Below are 24,837 nucleotides of genomic sequence, written 5' to 3' on the forward strand. Positions count from 1 at the left end.
AAAAATTCCCACAGTGCCTCATCAAAATGAATTTGCTCAGGGAAAAGTTGACTACACTCTTTCAGTAGATTTCAACATTTGTGTTGGTAACAAAACAATTTGAGTTTAAGCCTCCAGATATATAGCTAGATTCTCACTTTAGAAATTTTTAAATAATACTGAGTTATTTTATGAATGTTCCATTTTTAGAAATCAGACAGGGAATAAAAAGAGTAAGTGCTGTATTTAGAGAGCCAATAAATAAATAATGAAAAGCAACTAATTGGAGAATAAAGATAATATAAGAAGTGCTCACCACTCAATGAAAACAGATGTACCAAAGTGGTTTTCCCTCATAAGGTATTCTGGAGAGGTATTAAGTACTGCCATTAGAAATCCTTCTGTGGCATGATGCGATTTTTGGTAGCTGTACATGTTAATTTTACAATTCTGCAAAGGTGTAAAGAAGGTGTGTGTGTGTGTGTGTGTGTGTGTGTGTGTGTCCCTAGAATCATATAGATCTTTTTTTGATTTAAAAATATATGTGTTTTTGCTGAAATGATCTAGACATCTTTTGGAACAAAAGGACAAAGGAAATCCCTCCCACAGTCAGTAGAAACAGCTGGTGGGCAACTCCTCAGTTCCCACCCCTTTTCCTCTTGATTCATTGTGGTTATGCTCAAAGAATAGAAAAAGTAGTACAGTTCACCCATGGCACTGTTGTTATCATCTTTTCCCTGTGACTACTAAAATATTGAGTTTCTGGTATTAGAAAGAGGTATGCAGGGAAATACCCTCAATCTAAGGCTAATGATCCTGACAGAGGTGAGCCCTGGATTGTGCTACATTTCAATAGGTCAACTAATATTTCTCAAGAGTTATTTGTACAAATGCTGAAGATAACTATCTTTCATTGAGTGGTAACCATGTGTCAAACATTACACGTAATACCATCTGATTTAGTCATCATGAAAATAGAAGAGGATGGTACCAGATTTCGGGGTTACACGATGAAGCTAAAAGACTATATGAAACTTAGATGTTAGTAAGAAAGGGAAAGATATTTGCACTCATGTCTTTTTGCATCTAAGAGCTATAGTTGTTATATGATGTTATTTTCTTTTTAAAGTTGGTACATAACATTTTGGGGGTACGTGTGTACCCCCAAATTTGATACATTCATATAATCAAATCAGGGTATTTGGGATATCCATCATCTTAAATATTTGTCTTTTCTTTATGCTAGGAACATTTCAATTATTCTCTTCTAGAGATTTTGAAAAGTACAATAGATTAATGTTAACTATACTCACCCTACTGATGTACTGAACACCAGCTCTTATTTCTTCTATCTAATTGTATATTTGTACCCATTAACCAGAATCTTTGGGTCCCTCCTTCCTTCCTACCCTTCCTGGCCTCTGGTAACTACCAATCTACAATCTACTCTCTATCCTTATGAGATCCACTTTTTTAGCTCCCTACATAGGAGTAAGAATATGTGATATTTGCTTTTCTGTGCTTGGCTTACTTCACTTAAATAATCGCCTCCAGTTCTATCCATGTTGCTGCAAATGACAGGATTTCATTCTTTTTATGGCTGAATAATATTCCATTGTGTACATATACCACATTTTCTTTACCCATTCATTCACTGTGGGCACTTGGGTTGATTCCAGAAGAGAGTGACAGGATGAAATAGGAAAACTTGAGCTATGTCCCCAGTCTCATTCCAAAATCAAAGCTGCCCATATGAACCATTTGAAACTTTCTCTCCATTCTTTCACAAAAAGGTTAGAATTTATTAGAATTTATGGCAATTGAGTAAGAAAAAGTCTACAATTTAACATAAAAAAGCAGGTGCCAACTTCAGTTAAATTTATGTTAAATTGCAGAGTCTAAGTCACAATTTTAGATATCTCCAAGGTATTTAAAAATAACAGTTAAAAAATAAGGTAATCAGTAATAATTTGTATACTATATTACTATCCTTTAATTGACTGTGATACCCTTCAATATGATGTCCAGGGCACAAACACTATATCTATTTTAATGAGTTTTGCTAAATGAAATCCTATATTAGAACAGATTGTTTATGCAAGATGGTTTGCAATATAAGCATATAATCTTTTTTTTTTTTTTTTTTTTTTTTTTTTTTTTTTTTTTTTGAGACAGAGTCTTGCTCTGTCACCCAGGCTGGAGTGCAGTGGTGCAATCTCAGCTCACTGCATCCCCGGCCTCCCGGTTTCAAGCAATTCTCCTGCCTCAGCCTCCAGAGTAGCTGGGATTACAGGTGCGTGCCACCACACCTGGCTAATTTTTGTATTTTTAGTAGGGACAGGGTTTCACCATGTTGGCCAGGATGGTCTTGAACTCCTTCTTGATTCGCCTGCCTCGGCCTCCAGAAGTGCTGGGATTACAGGCATGAGCCACCATGCCCAGCCGCATATAATTTTCTAACTCCCATCTGTATTGGTGTATACTTTTGTAATGGTGTTGTTCTGCAAATAATATGTATTCAGTGTATTTCATTTTACCATGAAACTCTTGAATAGAAAATACATAAGTGCAAAAAGCTATAAATATGTATTAATAGATAAATATGCTGTGATTCTGATTTGCAAACTCAGAAACATAAAAATCAAGTGATGTCAGAGAATAAGGCAAGGAACCCTAAGAATATTAAGAAATTTGAAAACCCTAGTTCACGTCTGTTCAGGTCTACCTAATTGTTCCTTCTATGTTTTCCCAGTAATTACACAAAACCTCTTTGTGTTTTCTCTTATTTAATTTTGTTAAACTATGGCAGAACTTTATACACTGACATTAAACAATTACCTTCCCATCAAAATTATTTTAAGAAACCTACTCTGGAAATCATATAGGCACGTTGCCAATTTATCCTTGTAATGTGAAGGAGAAAAAATGCTGTTCACATTTTTTAAAGTCAGAAAACTACTTTTAAAGGCAGAAAAATAAAGTATTGTCATTTGATGGGAACTTTGTTTCATATCACAGCATAGACTCCTGCCAGAATTCAATGCTATATAACTACTTACACTTTGATTTTCAGCAGATGTAGTCCAAGTTGACAACATTCTTCTGTGAATCGTTAGAAAGTATTTTTACTGAAAACATATTCTTGATTTAAAACATAAGTGGCCTCATTGTATTTTTTTTCCTCAACAGCTTGTATCAACCTGTTTTTAACGCTCTAACTTTTTCCACCTTTCTACACCACACACCAACATCTTGATCTAGTGAACTAACCAGATAATGAATAATATTGTGTATCAGTTTCTCATAGTCATCCTCTACTTGAAAGGGAGAGAAAAATACATTGAAGTACTAGTTTAACAAAAGTAATTTCCTTCTGTTCACTTGTGCTTCATTAGGAATCATTTATATTTGCTCCAAATTAAATTGTTTACTATCAGAAAGAAGAAATTATAAAATGAAAATGCCTGGCCTGACACTGAAAATTATGTATGTATAAATTAGGCCTAGAAAATCCACTAGCTAAGCAGGCTGATTCCCTTTGCCTGCTGACCTGAATTTAGAATGACCCAGTGTGGGTACCAGCAGCGCTGAGCTGGCGCTGGTCAAAATAAGACAGCAGAAGTCCACAAACATGGGAAGGCATATATTTAGCTAAAAGATGAATAAATAGGTAGTGACATTATATCTTACAGTTATTTAATTCACTTTTGTCCACATACTTTATGGTTAATCTTTCAACAAATCCACCCCTCCTGCAACATGTACTGATGTATCCTGTTTCTCTTCTTTGTGCCTAATTCACCAGTTTTATTTGGGGACAAGGTTTTACTAAATACAATTTTGCATTGCAAGTTGGCAATTTTTTTTCAAAGAAGCCACATTAGGACTTTCTTTAGGAAACTGCCTTTCGCTTTCTACAGGATGGCCAATTTACCAAAAAAGGTTCACATTCTTAGTGAAATTCTGGGCTCTACTTAAGAGTCTTCTCAAAGTTTTTAAGCAAACCTTCCATAGTACGCATGCAAAAGAAACAATTTAAGTAGAAGGCCTTGAAATAAAAAACACATGTCAGACTTAGAAGTTCTAACTCTTATTACTGACAATATAAACAGCCAACTAGATAAAGGCAACATGAAAATATGAGGAAAAAAAGTAGCAGCTGAAAAAAATCAGACTCCCTAAATAAGAAGAAATTGAAACCTGTCCTTACAGTCATTCAGTTAGCAAGAGTTCAACCAACTGATAACAGCTTCAATTTGGTTGTGAAAATTCAATTTAATGAAAGTCTATTGCATAAAATTATTTTCCCCGTAAGAAAAGGAGTAAGAATATTTAGAAAGTAAAAGACATCCAGAATATTTCAAATAAACTAGTTTCAACAACTCCCTCACCCCTACCATACACATGGACTCAATTCACATGGTTTGCAAAACCTGTATGGTCACTCTCAGGAATTGCAAACATGGAAAATAAGCTTTCTTTTGCGATTCCTCTGTTTCTTGACTAGAAGACAAGGGCCGATATCTTGCACTATACTCCTTTTTTTTTTTTTTTTTTTTTTCCAGTTTTATCTCTTACATTTAGCACAAAATACTTAGTGGCCACTCAGTTGCTTTAACTAAATGGATTCAGAGTGTATGGTCATAGGGGAAAAGATGCACGAAACAATGCACGGTAAGAAACATGGTGATATGGTTTGGCTGTGTCCCCACCCAAATCTCATCTTGAATTCCCACATGTTGTGAGAAAGACGCAATGGGAGGTAATTGAATCATGGGCGCAGGTCTTTCCCATGATGTTCTTGTGATAGTGAGTAACTCTCACGAGATCTGATGGTTTTAAAAAGCACAAGCCCTCTTCTCTTGTCAGACCCCATGTGACACATGCCTTTTGCCTTCCACCATAATTGTGAGGCCTCCCCAGGCATGTGGAACTGTAAGTCCATTAAACCTCTTTATTTTGTAAATTGCCCAGTCTTGGGTATATCTTTATCAGCAGTGTGAAAACGGACTAATACACATGGGGATATATCATACATGCAAAGGAATCAGTTCCAAACATTTTCCAAACCCTGTTTAGAGCACTGATAAACAATAAATCAAGAAGCAGTTATTACTATGTGAAAAGCCAATTATTTCCAATATTCCTCAAAGATCACTAATTCTAACTGCGTGAAGAAAAGAAAATAACCTTTCCATGAAATAAAATTCAATTTTATAAAAATCTGTATGCCCTAATATCAAGAATTTGCTAGATGGAATGGAGCTGATTGGAAATGGAATGGAATGGAAAGAGAAAAGATGCTGGAAATGTAAGAGTTTTGGAAACAATTTGAAACCTCATACTGCTCTTCTTCCAGTGTCAGGAAAAGGCTTTGAATTCAGGATCTGGAGCTTATTGATTCTTTCTGAGCAGTACCTACAGTCAAATGATGTCACTGGGAAACCGACCTTGAGTTGCTTTTCTAAGGTATTGAGGGGTTGTGCTTTGCTGCCTATACTGTCACGTAGATGCCCTCATTGCAATGTTAAGTATCTGGGCAGCCATGCCATGGTTCATTGTCAGAGGCTATAGAAGAGAATGCTTTTTCCAGCTAAGCTGAGTGATTCATTCTGGGCCCTTAAAAGGTCTGTTTCACTAACATTTTCTAAGCCTTGTATTTTCCAGATCTTTTTAAGTCCATGAGATGTGAATTTTTAGGATACACAGTATCCTCCTCTGATGAAAATAATGCATCTCTTGGGTAGCCAGGAGAGTGTGAAAACACGGCAGGGAGTTTGAGGTTCTTGTTGTGACTGAGACTGCTACTGAGATCTGGAAGAGGGCATGGTCGGATGGTTGTGTCATGTTCTGGTCAGTCCTGCATAGAAAGAATTAACCCTTCTAAATCCCCTTTGGAGAAATACCGATGGGTCATCCACACTTTCAGTCATGCTGCATGCATGCACACGCACACACACACACACAAACACGTATAAATAGTGAGAAAAATCTAGGATAATAACTACCCCAACAGCACACACATTATATAATGGTTAAGAACATGTAAATGTCAGTGTCTGAGCCACAATAGACTGTTTTGCCTCCCATTCAATGTCAGACATGGTGCTCCCATCTAATGCCTTCCGTCTTTACTACAACAGCTGTTGCATTGAGGAGGGTGTGGTGCATCTGTCTTGGCATCCCACCAAACCACATTAATCATTTTTTCCCAGGCTCTAGCATGATATTTAACATCCCCATTAGTTGGGACTTTAGCTCTTCTATTTGAAGAATAATAGAAAATAAGAGAATGAGGAATACAGAGAAGATAAATAGTATAGGATTGCATCACTTCATGTAATAAGACTGTGTATGTTATTGAAAAGATCATATTATTTCTAACAGGTATGGAATTTTGACAAATTAATCGCATGACAGAATGCATTAGAAGAGCTTCCTATGGAAGCCAAGTCTACAAAAACTGAACAATTATTTCCTAAGTCATCTTTCCTTTCAAAGAGCTTTTTCACATATTGTGTTGTATTAAAGATAAAAGTGCAATTCCCATGGTAAAAGTCATCCTAAGATAGGAAAGAAGGGGAAGGGAGAGAAGAAGGGGGGGATAGAAAAAGGTAAATTCACTGATTATTACATTTTTATTTCAAAAATGTTTGGTAAGGACATGATGACTTTAATTAGGATAACCATTAAATTCATCATGCAAACCAGATTTTCTTGAAAGTAAAGTCTCTATCCAAAACGGATGCTGGGATACCAAGTGTAAACTGAGACTCTATGTGGGTAAGCTAGGATACACAGTTACTCTACTTGTTAGAGCAAACTTAGAGGGTTTTTTTTTTTTTAGATGAAGTCTCACTCTGTCACCTAGTCTGGAGTACAATGGCACAATCTTGGCTCACTGCAACATCTACCTCTCAAGTTCAAGCGATTCTTCTGTCTCAGCCTCCTGAGTACCAGGGACTACAGGCACGCGCCACCACGCCTGGCTAATTTTTTGTATTTTTAGTAGAGACGGGGTTTCACCATGTGGGCCAGGCTGGTCTCAAACTCCTAAACTCAAATAATCTGTCCGCCTTGGTCTCCCAAAGTGCTGGGATTACAGGCAGGAGCCACCACACTCAGCCCAAATTTAGAGGTCTTTCTTAGATTTGATCCTACTTACAGATGACATTTAAGCCTTCTTATATGGCATACGGTAGTGAGACCAGTGTAGGTAAAGACTTGAAGAACTTGCCACTTCGTTCCCCAAAATATAAAAACTAGATTCTCATTCACTCATTCATCCATTCATATTATAAATATTTATTGCACTCCTACTATGTGCCACATACTGTGCTAGGTACCTGACCTGGATTGGAGTGAAAAAAAAAAAAAATCCCTAAGTGATCTAGGCTCTTGAGTTGCCCATGTTAGCATGTAAAAGGAATAATTCTAGATAACCTCACCTATCCAAAACCTTCAAGGAATTTGGTTATTATGGTTTAGTCAAATATTGTGTGTTGCTGAGCTGTGGTCATTTTAAGCAACAGCATATTTTAAATGGGATCATTTTGTATACAAATAATTCTAAAATGTTATGATGTTAAATGTAATTTAACTTTTACTGAGAAAATCAGGGTGACCAACACTAGTGAGAATCATCACACAGTACTAAGGCATATCAATGTCCTCAGGGATTACTAAAGCATACTGGGCTTCTAGTGTTCATGCCAAAATATCTCATGTGACTAAGCATTTTGCATTCTTACATCTATGCTTCGCTATTTTTGTCTTTTTGTCATTAGACTGTCACTTGTCAATACTATCACCATGCCTACTTGTAATAAGAGCAGTCATTTAAATTCACATAATATGGTGGCAGGTACTTTGTTAAACATTTTCAATATATTCCTTCACTCAGAATTTAAAACTATGCATTCTGTAAGACAAAACATTCTGAGACAACATCTCAGAGATAGCTCTATGAAGCTTAGATTTGTCATAGGCTTTTTTTTTTTTTTTTTTTTTTCTCTCTCTCTCTGTAATTCTCAAATATGTCTGCATGGGTGAGGTTTCCTAGAAAATTGAGTTTGCCAAATCTGTGGAGCCTTGGAAATTAATTATAACTAAAGCAAAAGTATTTTTAAAATACAAGCTTATATACACATTTTCCCAACTATTCTTACGCTGGATATTCTCTCATTGGAAACTTAAATATTTAGAAAACTTAGAGCTTAATTTTAGCTATGTGAATTTTAGGAATATAAAGACAGTTATTTGGCATAGTAAGCATGCCCGAAAGACATCAAGTATCAGGTGATAGAAATTCATAAACACTTGAACAAAGAACCCATTCATCCATTGGCTTATTGAAAAGCAAATGAGAATACTGTGTAGGTTGCTAAGACAACTGAAATGTGATGATTAAATGTAAGATAAGAAGCAGAATCTCTGTACCGTCAGAAATCAAAATTTTGGAATCTCTATTAAGCCCTCAGTTACATTTACGACTGAAACTTTAAGAACACTACTTCAGAAAAAGGCTTAAGGCTTCGAGCTCCACTGGTAAAGAATCTCGAATCCTTCTGATCAGGAGAGAGCCCTAGTCTTAGAAGGTATGTGTAGTGTGGCAGAGAGAGGTGTTCCTGGCTGGGGATCAGCCCCATCTTGGAGCAGTCACAAAAGAGGCAATTAGTCCGAGACATTTATTTGAAAATGGTTTATTAAAATTATAAGTAAATATTTCCAAAATATGGAAAAGACTAGAAATAGTAGCTTTTTCTAGAATATTGCTATTTCAAATTTTGAACTCTGGGCTCACTCTGTTCTAGCCACACTGTCCTCCCCTCCTCTGTTGCCTGCACAAGCCAGGCAGGCTTTTACTGAAGGGAGTGTACTTCCACCAGCTCTCTGCTTGGCTCACTCATTCATTTCCTTTAAGTTTGCTAAAACATCACCCAATTTAAAACCACAACCGACTCCCGACCCCCGGCAATGTTCCTGATCCTCCCTTTTTTATTAAATTAGTGGGTATGTATTACCTTCTAACATACTCCTTTACCCATGTATGCTCTTGTTTTGTTTTCTGATGTATCTCAAGTATTTGGTGCCTGACCCATAGTAGATGCCCAATAAATAGTACCTTTAAAGGGGAGAAGAAGCATTTAATTGAACTACTGAGAGGAAAACCATTAGATCCCCCTTTCTATTCCCATCTCAAGTTGGCCCAGCATGAAGTGGACCCTAAAAGCTTCTATGTTTCTACTCACATTGAGTCTAGAACTTCTGCACTACAGATGCTCTAAGTGTAAAATAAGGATTTATGAAGCTCAATAACCCCTAAGCAATCTTGGTGTATACTCAAAGAGGGTTGTTGCCCTCAATCAACAACATTCTAATTACCCCTGTGACGCAAAGCAGAGTCTTGTCTTAGCTCCTTAGGTCCTCTGGAGAGAAGTCACTGCACAAATGCTGCTTTACATGAGGAAGTACTCTGACCAAATTAATTCAAAGCAGCTAACAGTCTCCAGAAGGACAGTTTTAGACTGTTAATCACAAAGATTTCTGAGCTCAGTTTACTGCAGGAGAGGCTGACCAGGAACATAGCCATTTTCTGGAATTAATAACTAATACATGTGGGGAAGTCAGGCATTTTCTCATCTCTAAAGAATAATGCAAGCTGTCAGAAAGAAGAGACCAGATCCTTCCCCCTGCCACCATGCCTATTTCAAGCCAAATCTATTATTTTATGCTTTATATGCATGTATTTGTTCTTAAATCAAAAGAAATAAGTATCCACTGTAGACAATTTGGAAAATGTGTTTAAGCTATGGAAAAAAAAGTGTGTAATGCCTCCCCAAAATAATCACAATTTGCTAAGTGTCTCTCCAGCCCTTTAAGTAAGTTTCATAGCTGGTCTCCCTGCCTCCAAGCACCTGAGTCACGGTTGATCTGTCATCACCAGCACAATTTTAATTATATCATTACCTGATCAGAAATCCACTGGTGAGCTCTCAATACCTGTAAGAGAGCTTGCCAAGTTTCAAACCTGGGCGCTAGGTTATTGATTGCTGATTGCCTTTCTGCAGGTATGTTTGAACATTTTTTTTTTTTTTAAGTTGAAATCTAGACACTAATTTTGGCAGAATTGAGGGCATTAGTCAGACAATTATCTAACAACTAAACACAGGAAATGGAGAAAGCAATTTGCATTTGAATTGGTATTTCAGAGCCAAAGAGAAGACTGGGTCCTTTGAATAGGAACTGGTCAGCTTGGGGATGAGTATAGGGAGGCCAAAAAGTGGTACAAGAGTTTATATAAAGAGGGGAACTGAGTTCCTCTTACTTTGCAGTTTCGCTGCCACTCCACTTAAAGGTCTGTCTCCAGCAATCTCTACTTTCAGATCACGGTTTGTAGATGCCTGACCTATAAAATCAAGCTCGAAGTCTCTATAGTAGTGTGAATAGCCATTGAGTTGTCTCTAATTAGGAAAGGGGGGAGTGCATTTTCAATTTCCTTGATATATGCTCGTTTATATATGCCGGATTATAAAGTGAAGGATGAGGGAGGGGTAGGTGCTGGATAAAACTAGCAAGTTAAAAATGTCCTGGGAAGGGAAGGAGTAGAAAGTAGAGGGCACTTGTGGGTTAACTACCCTCATCCTTTGCTTGAAAGCTTCTCCCAACCCAATTCACAGGCTTCCAGAGGTGGCTCCTGAAAGCCACATTTCTGTTTTGTGACCCTGACTCTCTGAAAGCATTCCCTTCCTTAGAAATCTGGAACTAAGATAATGAAAAAGACAGGAATCTATTATCTGGGTGGCTAAAGAGGTCAAATCAGGAGCAGTGTCATGTGAGCATTTTCCTCTTGTTGTGGGGCCTGGAGAAAAATAAGGCTGATCCACCAGAGAGATAAAGACACAGATCGGTGAAGCAAAGGCGACAGAGATGAACAGGGAGATAATCTGTGTCTCCCATACCTTCTGAGATTCAGCAAGCCCTCTTTCCCCGAGTTAAGAAAGTAATCCTTTGCTTAGGCGCATGCCTGTAATCCCAGCTGCTTGGGAGGCTGAGGCAGGAGAATCGCTTGAACCTGGAAGGTGGAGGTTGTGGTGAGCTGAGATTGTGCCATTGCACTCCAGCCCTCCAGCCTGGGCAACAAGAGCCAAACTCCGTCTCAAAAAAAAAAAAAAAAAAAAAAAAAAAAAAAAGTAATAGATACTAAAACTTCCTTTTTCTGCTTCAACTGGCTGACAACAGTAGCTGCAACCAATAAGAGTCCTAACTAAAACAACTAGCAATCTAAACCAGCCACAAGCTGTGCTAAATTTTCTAATCTCATCCACTATTTCTTCACATGGACCAAGTTGGGGACTACTCACCATCCAAAAACCATACCTTTCGATTTCAGCTCCTGGGTTTTTTTGGTTTGTTTGTTTATTTTTACCTCACTGTGAGTTCTCTTTCCTTTATTTCTTCAGAATTTATCTATTCTTTGACATTCAGCTATAGCCCCCCAATCTTCCATGAAACCCTTCGTAACCACACTAACCCCAAGTGCTCAAACTGCACTCCGTGCTCTTATTCTCCTCTATCCCTCTAATGAAATGATTTCATCTGTAGAACTTACCAGATAAGTATTATCTAAAAATAGATGCCCTTGGGTGGCCACAGAGTTCACACATATATGATTTTACTCTATGATACATGTAGGAAATGGACAGAGCAGGGGAGATGGAAAAACATACCTACGTAACTGGTATATATTTTTTCCTAGAATGTTCTGGGACTCATGTTAGAGCCATGTACTACTATGTCAGTTTGGAACTACAGATAGAATACAAAATGAGACTCAAGCAACATTTAACAGAGCAAAATAAGGGAACTAGGGTCAGGTGCAGTGGCTTACGCCTGTAATCCCAGCACTTTAGAAGGCCAAGGGGTGCAGCTCACTTGAGGTCAGCAGTTTGAGACCAGCCTGGCCAGGATAGTGAAACCCCACCTCAACCAAAGATACAAAAAATAGGAGGGCATGGTGGCGGGGGCACTTGTAGCCCCGGCTACTCAAGAGGCTGAGGCAGGAGAATCGCTTGAACCCAAGAGGTGGAGATTGCAGTGAGTCGAGATTCTGCCACTGCACTCCAGCCTGGGTGACACAGTGAAAGTCTGTCTCAAAAATAAAAATAAGGGAACTAGGAGAGTGGACAACAGGTAGCCCAGAAAATCCCTGACCTTTTGTGGGCAGTAATTAGGCACAAAAAGTGTATTTTCATTTTTACTTCTTGCACAAATAAATTTTTAAGGTTATTGCTCATGCTTCTATATATACTGTCTACTGAATACTGCCTGATCAATTAACCAACAGGACAACACCATACGGAAAGTGTCATTAAGAAAGGCTCTTACAGTCTTGGCAGAACGGAAAGGCAGGGTCTAGACCCAAGTAAGCCATGTGAAGACCTACTGCATTCATTCAGAGGTGAGGTGGCAAGATTCTGAAGTTTCCCAGTGGCAGTGAGATGAGGCAGGATAAAGAGATTCAAAAAGCACGGCAGAGGAAAATTCAAAAAACATGACTTCATAGAAAATTGGGGGCTACAGCTGAATGTCAACTTGATGACCACCAGGATTAGGAAAGGGAGCAAGAAGTCAAAGATTGCTCAAAAGTTCTGAGATGGGACAACTGAGAGAATTATTTATCACTAGAAAGGAAAGACCCTGGGGAAAGAAGTGTAATTACAATTTTTCACAAGTGGAGCTGAGATGGCAGAGAGAAATTCCTAACAAAATTACACTAGAGATTTGTGGTTAAAAGAGATATTCCAGGAGCAATTGCAAGCCAGATTTGTGTATTTGGAAGTTATTCATTCATTTAACAGATATGTACTGGAGACCTGCTGTGTGCTAGGCCATGTGCTGTATACTAATGAGGCAATGGTGAACAAAGGCAGATATGAACTCTAACCTTGTAGAGCTTATAGTCTGGTGAACTGAGGAGGCAATTACCAAATGCAGAATCTCTGAAGGAGAAGAACATGGTACCCCGTGGCCATATGACGGTGGGGCTGGACTAGTCAGCTGGCTAGGGAAGGCTTCCTTAAAGAAGAAGCACTGAGCTTCTTGAGGAGTTTGGCTGCCACTCCACTTAAAGGTCTGTCCCTAGCAATCTCTACTTTCAGATCACAGTTTGTAGATGCCTGACCTATAAAATCAAGCTCTAAGTCTCTATACTAGTGAAATGAATAACCATTAAGTTGTCTCTAATTAGAGAAGAGGGGAGTGCTGCAACCGGTGCAAAACATCTGGAAGATGATTTGAAATGACGTAGGTTCACTGGGCACAGTGGCTTATACCTGTAATCCCAGCACTTTGGGAGGCCAAGGCAGGTGGATCACAAGGTCAGGAGTTTGAGACCAGCCTGGCCAATATGGGGAAACCCCGTCTCTACTACAAATACAAAAATCAGCCAGGTGTGGTGGTGGACACCTGTAGTCCCAGTTACTCGGGAGGCTGAGGCAGGAGAATTGCTTGAACCCAGGAGGCGGAGGTTGCAGTGAGCCAAAGTCGGGCCACTGCACTCCAGCCTGAGGAGAAAGAGGGAGACTCTGTCTCAAAAAAAAAAAAAGAAAAAAAAATGTAGGTAAGCAAAGGTGGGAGGGGAAAGGAGAAACTGAAAGGGAAGGAGACTCCCATCCTCTGTGGAGAGAGGCGAGTAGCACTGGTGAATGCAGACCTCCTAACAAGAAGCAACTCATGCACACTGAGCAGAAACAGAAGGACGTGGGCGGAGCATGCTAGGCACTGTGGGCCACATCAAGAGTTGTAAACGGAGATTATACATGAAAAAGTATGAAATGAAAGAAAAGCAAAAGCATCAAGAATAAAACCTAGGGAGCTGAAGACAGCGAGGCAAAGGTTAAATAAACATGGTGTGAATGAAGAAATGCCACAGTGAGGTCCTTCTTCCTTTTGGCTGTGGCCTATCCTTTTTCCTTAATGGGTTTTAGGATGAGTCTTCTTCAGTTTAAACACATAATAAGCAATTATTCTCTGAGTAACAATGACAAGGGACATGTACTATTTTATTCTCATTTGCCCATTCATTTAATCTTAGAAAATGATGAACTCTACAGGGGAAGTGCAGAAAGAAGTCAACAAGTGAACAAATAACACTCAGCTACACTGGCCAATAAAGGTAAGATACCAGGAGTTCCCAATGAGCTACTTGAAGGGCCGATTGGGCACATATGTGATAAGACATTTAGGAAACAACAGTCTATGTTTTGAGACTTTTTCTTTTTTTTGAGACCGAGTCTCACTCTGTTGCCCAGGCTGCAGTGGCATGGTCTTGGCTTACTGCATCCTCCGCCTCCCATGTTCAAGAGATTCTCGTGCCTCAGCCTCCTGAGTAGCTAGGATTACAGGTGCCCATCACTATGCCCGACTGATTTTTGTATTTTTAGTAGAGACGGAGTTTCACCATGTTGGCCAGGCTGGTCTCGAACTCCTGACCTCAAGTGATCCACCCGTGTCGGCCTTCCAAAGTGCTGGGATTACAGGTGTGAGCCACTGTGCCCGGCTGAGACTGTTTTTTAAATCTGCAATTATCACTGAAATAAGTGACTTGGCAGACACCACAGATAATTATCTGAGGAAATCAGCACAGGATGCCACCATGAACAAAGGATCAAAATAGGCCAGCTACAGAAGACACAATTAACAGCAAAACAGGGGACATCATTCACGCTCATTCACAGCCCCATCTGCATCCACATCTCCAAGAATCCGTCAGCACGCCGCAGAAAAGGTAAAACAAATCAGAAAATCTCCAGTAAATGCCAGCCAAAAATCATGAAAAGACTAGAGAAGCATCCACATGAGGCCACACTTTGAAACAAGACAAAACACTTTCCAAATTGGGAAGAAAAAGATTAATCTATAATATGACTCAGGTTAAATAAATGACATGAGAATTAAATCACACTCTTAGAATATTTACCTATTAGAATATCATTTTCAGGGGAAGTATGCCTTATAATTTGAAAGAGGTGGTTTTTAATAATTAATTATTACTTTGCATTGTGATTAGTAATTTCCAGGGTTCATTAGTCAAAAAGATAATATATGATAATAATATAATTAAGTCCAAGAAATGGTTACCTAATTCTGTGGACTGTACAACCAGATCGTGTTACTGAGAGAATCTAAGGTATTTAGAACTATATCCTAAACTTCCAGGTTTGAGAAAAATGCCAACTTTGGCAGTAATGATTTTTGGCACTTCTTGGAGACAGGATATTGGGCTAGATGGACCTCTGATTTGACACAGCAAAATACTATGCATGTTTCACAAAGGAGCCCTCAGCTTTCCCTGCTTTGAAAACAATACAGCATTTAATTTTGAGATAGGCAATTGTATGCAGACAAACATTTCAGTCTTCTGGAAGTACTGCAATAATTATTTTGCTAGCAAATAAGTATATATAATTTAATACATTAAACATTATTAAATCACAACTGTCTACATAATAGGAATTGGGAATTTCATTTTTTTAAGCTGTTGCATGTAGACATTGAATAGATAAATTCCCTGAGGCTCTCTTAAATATTACATATTAAACTGAAACTAATTCCAATGCTTCTTTAAAAACCGGAAGGTCATTTTGCCTTTCTTTTAATAATTGGAAAGTTAGTAATGACTAGGGCAAGAAGACACAGATCAAGGCCTTTGCTAATTTCAGGTAATCATTAAGTTCTCAGCAGACTCAATTTCTTTAACTTATGAAGTGGAGAAGAGTCAATCCTCCCCACTACCCACAGAATCTTTTGTTATTCTCCATGTGGAAAAACTATCATCTTAGCTCATACATACCATAAGTTCTTCCTATATTTTGAGATTCTCCTTAGATCTCCTTACTATACTCTACTGGCGACACTGTGGCCAGGATTAAACAAAGCTACTAAAGGACAAGAGCTGGCTTAACTCCTGTTAAGTAACTTCACAGCCCAATTTCACCACAATTTCTATTTCCATTCACTCCCTAATTAACAAAACAAGTATAAAATAAAAATGTCCTATTTTGAGTTTTATTTCCTTCCTATGTCTTTGATCTCTTCTTGATGAAAATGCTAGTCAGTGGCCCAAGAGAGAAAAAGCAAAGAGAAACAGAAATAAAAATTCAACAGAGAAATCATTTGTGTGTTATAGGGACTACTTTAACACAGAGACACCCTAAGGTATTTGTAAAGTATGCAATACAAGAATGAGATAAATTATTTCCTCGCCTCATTATCAGAAATAAAAACTGCAAGTAGAGGAGTTAAAAAAATAAGATTCATGGAAACTTCTGCTATAAAATTCATTTGTCCAGGAGCTATTCATTACATTAAACAAGAATCATGTATTTTCAGTGATGAGTCAAACGGGACCCAAATTGGCACAAATAAATTCACCATGAATACAGAAAAAAAATCAATGCAAAATATCATTTCAGTTTATGTTTTAAGATGGTCTAGTAACAAACTTAATTTTAGGGTAAGGATATTAACTTTGTTTTTCTCATAAATTCATTTTATGCTTAACATTAGTTTTAGGAACAAAGTCCAACAATAGTACATCCTGGACCTGGTTAGCAACACATAGCAAGGCAGAAAAAGAAAAACATTTAAGGAATGTCAAATTTTACACAAAGCACATCACATCCCTTTCCACACGACATCAAGTTTAGCAGCTTTAGGAAACAGTGAAAAAATACTATCCCTAATGTCTGCCTTACAGTATATACATGTAATCCTATTTCAAAGAAGATAGTCTGGTGCTTTATTTATACTCCATGGGTTTGTAAATTCTCTTTTTCCCAATATACCATTACATCTACAGCCCAAGCATTTCTTCCCGAAAGAATTAAGGCCAAGCAAGAAAAAGAATTTGCTGATACACATATGTCACTTCAAGAATTCTCTTGACAAAGTCTCCACACCCAATTTAATTATTTCCCTACTGTAAAAACACTTTCCATCTGCATTTTTTCTAATCATTTCAAATCCAAAACCAACATACTATAAACCTAACTAAATAAATGAATGATATTAGCTTTCGGTTCCAAGTGAGGCAGCATTTTTAGGCAGTAGGTCTCTGGCTCACATTTTATGCAGATACAGTATTTCATTTTGAGTTCAATTCTTTACTTGGTATTTGTTTAGAAAAAAATTACCTAGCCCCAGGCTTTAAATCTCAGTCTGAATCTCTGTCTCTCTCTCTCTTACACACACACACACACACACACAGAGAGAGAGAGAGACAGAGAGAGAGATACACATATACACACACAGGGAGAAGAGAGAGAAAATATGTATTTTGTGGTTTATTTATTTATTTTTGAGATAGAGTCTCACTCTGTCACCCAGGCTGGAGTGCAGCGGCACAATCTCGGCTCACTGCAAGCTCCGCCTCCTAGGTTCACGCCATTCTCCTGCCCCAGCCTCCCAAGTAGCTGGGACTACAGGAGGCCGCCATCACGCCCAGCTAATTTTTTTGTGTTTTTAGTAGAGACGGGGTTTCACTATGTGAGCCAGGATGGTCTCAATCTCCTGACCTCGTGATCCACCCGCCTCGGCCCCCCAAAGTGCTGGGATTATAGGCATGAGCCGCCGCCCCCGGCCCTGTGGTTCTTAAAGAGCAAAAAAGAATGTACCCATATATGTATGTATTAAAATAATGCTACCCAGTGTCTATATTAGAGTCATTTTTTCTTGTTTGGTTGTCATTTTTTTGTTTTTTGACAGGTTACAAAAGCTGAACCTCAGTACGTGAATATAATAAATGCTATTTTAAGCATTCCTTGATTTGTTCACTATTCAGTAAATTCTTTTATCCTTTTTGTACCGAGTGCTCATCAGTGTATTTTTATTCTCTCCTTGGTGTTCCATCAATACGTTAACTAAGTGCCAGTTCTGGCACTCTCAGACCTAATATTGGTGAATAAATACAGGATCCAAGAACAGTCACATTTTTATGTTACTGAGAGATGTTGACCAGAGTGTGGAGATTGGCCATTGCACCACCAGTCAGGAGAGGAGACCTGTTACTATCAAAATGTCTGGGCAAACTTGAACCACCAAATGACTCTAGGTCTTCTTGAAGGTCTTTCCATCTCACGTTTTAAGAAAAATTATTGTATTTGTTGCTTGTTTTTGATAGTACAAAGTTATGAAGTTCTTAGAAATTGATTTGCCTGATTTTACCCATTTATATTATAGATTAGGAAACTTTAAGCAGCAGCTAATCCATGGCAACTAACTGCTGATTTCCAGGAGCTCTGGCGACTTTTCCATTTACAGAGACGTTTATTATTAAATGACAAATATATTTTAAGCACTCTTTAAAAATAACTATTTTTTTCTTAAAAATAAAATTATATTTTTAAGGCCACATGGGCTGGGATTTTCTAGATAAAGAATGATTTAATTCCAGGTTTAAATACACTGAGCTCTGAACTCTTTCTACTTCTTCTCCAACTTAATGATACCAACTATGAACAACGAATCATTTTGATTGCTTTGTTAGTTTAAAATTTACTTAAGCATAGTATTATCTGTCCAAAAATCCCAAGTAGCCTCAAAGCTAAACAATTTTGATATGAAATATTAATAATTAGGATGATTATATTGCTCTGTTTTTCCTAGCTTCCAAGACCAGCTGCTTGCAAAAATTATCTAATTATGTATATCATCCTTACAAAGCAAGTCATAAGTAGGTCACTTATATAGGTCCGCAAATACTTAGGAAGGAGGTGCCTCCAAGGAATAGAGCCCCAGTCTTCCCTTCTCTTCGCACATCCTAGAACTACTCTGCTTTGTAGGAAAACATTTAGTGGTTCATCCATTTCCTAATACTCCAATAATCTAAAATTAGTTAGTTCCATTTTGATAACTAATTATACAGAACAAAGATCGAAGATCAAAAATCTGATATCATATCATATGTTCTTCATGATCCAAAGGGAAAATTCATATGCAATCATTTTAATATAATATGTACAGATCAATTACAGGAATACCAAACTGAATAAAACAAAGCAAGAGTTACTCAAACTATAAGTGAACTATACATAAGATACTCTACAAAAAGAAAAACATAATGGCCATTAATGTGTTTTTTGTTGTTGTTGTTGTTTATTTTTTTATTTTATTTTATTTTATTTTTTGAGATGGAGTCTCACTCTGTAGCCCAGGCTGGAGTGCAATGGCACAATCTCAGCTCACTGCAACCTCCGCCTCCTGGGTTCAAGTGATTCTTCCACCTCAGCCTCCCAAGTAACTGGGATTACAGGCACCCACCATCATGCCTGGCTAATTTTTGTATTTTTGTAGAGATGGAGTTTCACCATATTGGCCAGGCTGGTCTTGAACTCCTGACCTCAGGTGATCCGCCTGCCTTGGCCTTGGCCATTAACATTTTACCTAGATCTGCAATGTTTTGGTGTACCAAGAAAATCACTACATGCACTATATGCTGGAGCAAGTAGGACAAGGTAAAGTGAGACCCATCTCTCAATTGAATACAAATAGGTTAAGTCATATCACTCATAACATAGTAAGAACATGTGTTTATTATTGTCACAGTATTTATGATACTTTTACTTATCCATTCAAAATTGCAGCCTGGACTTTGAAATGAAAGCAATGAAAATGTGTAGGTCTAAAAAAATCTGTTGGGCATCTGGTTCAACCACAAACAACTAAATGGTGCTAAATTCCTATATGAAGTGGTCTGACCACTTTAATTCATCATTTCCACAGGCTCCAAACAACCCAAATGAGAATGCCAAAGTTAACTATGAGTTTCCAAATTTGACAACAGTTTCAAAATCTAGCAATGTTTCACTGCAAAGAAAAAGAAATATCACATTTTTTTTTATTTTTTGTAAATACAGATTTGACAGTTATTCAGTATCTGGCACAATTTTAGACTCAAAACATTATAAAAAGAAATTAGAACAAAAAATGAAAATTAACTTAATGCCAAGGTATTATTTTTTTCATGTATTTCTAGAGATATTTCCACTATGGTTCCTTAAAACTGACTTCAATCACAGTCGTTTTTACTAATATTATGAGTAGTGGTACACTAGCCAGCATGATATACAGTTTCCATAAAGATAAGTTCTTCAAGAAGCTCAATGTTTCAAATCACAATTGTGTCTCATGTATAACATCTTACTAGTGCTCCAAAATTGCAATTCTCCTTAGTGGAGTCTCGGTCTTTATTTTACTGTACCTGGAATTCTGAGATTCTGAAACATCTGATTCTGTGCACGTTTTCTTTACCTGTAAGAAAAGAGTACTAGTTATTCTCACATGAAAATACAACTTCCTCACTCAGGTTCACACACTATTTAAAGTGGATACAGCTCTGTTCACCAAGTTCTCTATAAAATACCCCCCACACTTTACAGCAGCAGCATACAGTACTAAATAGTGTATTTCATTATTATCCCATGAACAGCTGCCAAATACACTTCCCTGGACTCCATTAGTATGTAAAATGTTCAGCTGAAATAACTGGGGACAAGCCTAACTAGGAACAAAGAAACCAAAGAACCAGGTTTCCCACTTAGGAACTAGAAAGCTATACTGTTCTCAATCCACGAAGAAATGTTTTTCCAATTGATACTGCTTCTGTCTCCTACTAAAAGCATATAATAATAAACACCAGGCTTTGAGGCAAAGCACAGCATTAACTAAAATGTTCATACACTAATATTCATTTTCTCAGTCCAGTGGCTGTATGTTTTATATATGTCTCGACATATCAATTAAGTTTAGCACTGCTTCACACATATATTTTCAGTATATCTTACAGACTATATTTCAACTTTGTGGTTTTTAACCCACAGAGGTAAAGGATGAGAGTAACTCATACTTCTAGGGCATGCTACCTATTTCTGAACAAAAGTATGTGATACATCTCTAAAGATGGTGAAATCCATAGCTTTCCACAATTTCACTTCAAGCACATATATCTATATCTGATTATTATGATCTTAAAAGTATATGCAGAGTATAGTAGACTTCAAAAATCTCTTGGTTAACATGAAAAATGTACAATATACATTTATAAGCCCACTATTTCTGGGAGTTCATATTTCAATAACTTAACTATGCAACCTACGGAATCCAAAGAGTTTTACTTCCAATACATGGTTTGGAAGCAAAAAAAAAAAAAACTTCTACTGAATATATACTATGAGGAACATGTGTGCAATGTGAACTGCAATATGAACAGTACCACTTAAAAGTAAGTCTTACGCTTTGAAGATACAGCATTGTCTTTCCAGCTCACAAAGTAATTTTTTCCTCCTCTGTCTCAGAAGAATGCTTAAAAAACAAACTCACAAAAACTACATTTTCAAAAATCCTTGTCCTTTGCTTTTAATACAAAGTCCAGATATTTTTATAATCTGGGAAATCAATTATTTTCTTGATTAACTCTGTAGTCTCTTTTGCATCTTGTGTATACACTTACACAATATGAAAATAAAACTGACCAGCAAAGAGATTGTCATCCTGTCTTATTATGTAATGTCTTCTATGCCCTTAACATGGTAATCAGTACCATGAGATGGAGGGGCAAAAAAATAAAATGGTTTCAGAGAGAGAGAAGAGGAGAAGAAAAAGGAGGAGGAGGTAGAGGAGGAGGAGGAGGGGGACAAGGGGATGAGGGGGAGAAGAGGAAGAAAAGGAAAAAGAGAAAGAAGAAGAGGAGGAGGAGAGGGAGAAGAGGAAGAAAGGAGGAGGAAGAAGGAAGGAAGGAAGGAGGGAAGAAGGAAGGAAGGAAGGAAGGAAGGAAGGAAGGAAGGAAGGAAGGAAGGAAGGAAGGAAGGAAGGAAGGAAGGAGAGAAGAAAGGGAGGGAGGGGAGGGAGGGAGGAAGGGAGGGAGGAAGGGGGAGGGGAGGGAAAAAGAAGAAGAGGAGGAAGAGGAATAAGGAGTAGGAGGAGAAAAGGTGAAAGGGTGGGGAGGGGGGAAATACTTTTATTAAAATGTAAACATAAAATTCACTCCAAAACCCACAAGTCTTATGTCCATTAAATTTTTCTGAGGAAAACAAGAATTAAAAGGAAAGGATATCTGAAAAAAAAAAGAACCTTCTTTCCCACTGATTCTTGCCTATGATTTATCACCAAAAAACTATATGAACTGCCCAATGAATACATAGAAATTATCCTCAGGTGAATGTCACTTTCTTCAAGACCATGATGACTGGACCTTGGGACTGGCTGAGGAAGCTCCAGACTACCACAAACTAGATATATGCTCCCAACTGAAAGTCAGAGCCAGACAAGCTTCCTATCCTTTAACTTTTTTTTTAGTCTTTAACACCCACAGCTTTCCAAAGCATAATTACCCCAAAGAACTTACCAGAAAGTTCTGCTTGTTTTAATTTATTCACAAAGTAGTAACAGTAAAAGCAGAGAACAGATCTACAGGGTTTTTCTATCTAGTCCCCACAGAGTCCCAGACTTACAACCAATGCTTAACAGGCATGTGATGGAAGAATGAATTAGAAATTCCTTTAGATATTAAAATAACCATTTATCAGAGTGGTTATTGTTAGGGGTTTCATTCATTTGTTCATGATCAAATGAGAGAAGAATAATATTTAGGATACCATGACTACTCTAGGGGAAGTCTATCTAAAGTATTGTGAGTGTTCATAGAACAAACTAACCCAGCCAAAGGAAGATGGAAAAGGCAATGAAGAAAGTGAGTTCTGAATTGAGTCTTCAAAGACTGAATGTGGGAAATGGTAGGTATTTCAATGTCAAGAAGTTTGCCACAGGAAGCATATTATGAAGCCCTTATGTATGGCAAAGAATTTGGAATTTAACCTTTGGTCAATGAAGACCATTGAAAGGTTGTAAAAAAAATAAACTGGGTAGAGATGCTATAGAAGCTAATGTGGAAGGGGGATGAGGTGAGGGCTGAAAGTTGGGAAAAGCCTAATGCAACAAAAGGGACAGCAGAAGTTCCATGAAGGCAGAGATGGCATTGATCTCTGATCATCATATCCCCAGCCCTGAGCAGGTGCTCCCCAAATGCTACTTTGAACCATTCAATCTGTCAGTAAGAGATGGTGAAGACCCAAATTAAGACAGGAGCCATGAGGTGAACTGAGAGGGTGTTTTTGACAAACACTTCTGAGACAGAATTGACAGAATATTGTAATTGATTGAAGTATTAACTAGAATATTATCAGATCTTTTTAACTGTACTTGAAAAGAAAGTTGAGATATACCGAAGACAAAAAAGGTTATTTTATGACATCTTCAAATTACTTCAAAACCCTATCTTATTTCTGAATTAAGGTAGAGGAGTTAAAGGAATTATTAAGAAACATACTTCTAGTGTTCTGATCATAGAATTAGAGGCAAATGGATAATTTGTACACACTCTTCCATTTGAGACTTCATTAAATGGCAAGTGCTGAACCATATATGCTACATAAGAATATTCTTACAAAACATATAGAACCTTCAATGACTATCATTTAGGAAGGAGTGCAGTGGCTATTCACAGGTGCAATCATGGTGCACTACAGTCTCAAACCCCTTGGTGCAAGCCATCCTCCTGCCTCAGTCTTCCATGTAACTGGGTCTATAGGCATGCACCATCACCCCAGGCTTACTTCTGAATGTGTTTTTGAATAAAGCGGAAAACAAGCAGGCCAAGAAATGAGTCAGAATTTCATGCCAAAAAGTTAAATTCAAATCCTGGTTTTCACAAGACACACCGGGGGGTGGGCAAATAAAAAAAAAAGTTGAAAATTGTTCTATAGAAATATATATATACACACACAACACACACACACATACCAAGAGAGAAAGGATGGATAGTGTAAATGAATGCAACTTGCTGCAATAAAATGAACTTTAACCTATGCAATATCTCTTCAGAGAAATTATAAAAATACAGGAAAATTCCAAGCACCATGAAAAGGAGTTAAATGCTTAACTATTTTAAGAAAAGTAACTATTAGTATTCAATGAAAACACAAATATCAAAATTCTAAATTTTTCAGATGAAGGAATGGATGAATAATAGCTAACATTTTTGAGTGTTTACTACATGCCAGGCACAGTGCTTACATATATACAATTTTCTTCCTAGTTCCCATATAGTAACACTGAGAAGCAGAAACATTAACCTGCAAGCAAGTTATGTAGCAGATTTCAAATTCAGATCTATGAGGGCATTTCAACCAGAACCTATGATGAACCTAAAATTCATAAACATATGAATTAAAAATGTTCAAAATGGGCCGGGCGCGGTGGCTCAAGCCTGTAATCCCAGCACTTTGGGAGGCCAAGACGGGCGGATCACGAGGTCAGGAGATCGAGACCATCCTGGCGAACACGGTGAAACCCCGTCTCTACTAAAAATACAAAAAAAACTAGCCGGGCGAGGTGGCGGGCTCCTGTAGTCCCAGCTACTCAGAGGCTGAGGCAGGAGAATGACGTGAACCCGGGAGGCGGAGCTTGCAGTGAGCTGAGATCCGGCCACTGCACTCCAGCCCGGGCGACAGAGCGAGACTCCGCCTCAAAAAAAAAAAAAAAAAAAACAAAAAAAACAAAAAAACAAAAACAAAAAAAAAAAAATGTTCAAAATGAAGACCAAAACATCTTAATATTTAAAAATTTGATTTCAATTATATAACAATAATAATTACTGCCATTTATTAAGCAAATATTCTTTCCCACTCTGCTAGACTATGTATATATGTAATCTCATTTAATGCAGGAAGACAGGTATGATGAATAAAATCCTCCTCTTAAAAACAAGAAAACTAAGGTGCAAAGAGGTTCAACAACTTGCCT

At 37.7% G+C, this 24,837-nt stretch overlaps 1 protein-coding gene across 5 annotated transcripts in view; it reads right to left on the reverse strand.

The window, feature by feature from the left end:
- The window catches only part of EYA4 (EYA transcriptional coactivator and phosphatase 4), a 287,469-nt gene that overhangs the window by 124,201 nt on the left and 138,431 nt on the right, over positions 1 to 24,837 (reverse strand). For all 5 annotated transcript variants that reach the window (XM_010357882.2, XM_010357880.2, XM_010357884.2 and 2 more), the window contains one exon: positions 20,240 to 20,289. In XM_010357882.2, the coding sequence (XP_010356184.1) occupies positions 20,240 to 20,289 (50 nt within the window). The remainder of the gene's footprint in view (positions 1 to 20,239; positions 20,290 to 24,837) is intronic.

The sequence above is a fragment of the Rhinopithecus roxellana genome, chromosome 4 (genome assembly GCF_007565055.1).
Source record: "Rhinopithecus roxellana isolate Shanxi Qingling chromosome 4, ASM756505v1, whole genome shotgun sequence".
NCBI classification, from domain to species: domain Eukaryota; kingdom Metazoa; phylum Chordata; class Mammalia; order Primates; family Cercopithecidae; genus Rhinopithecus; species Rhinopithecus roxellana.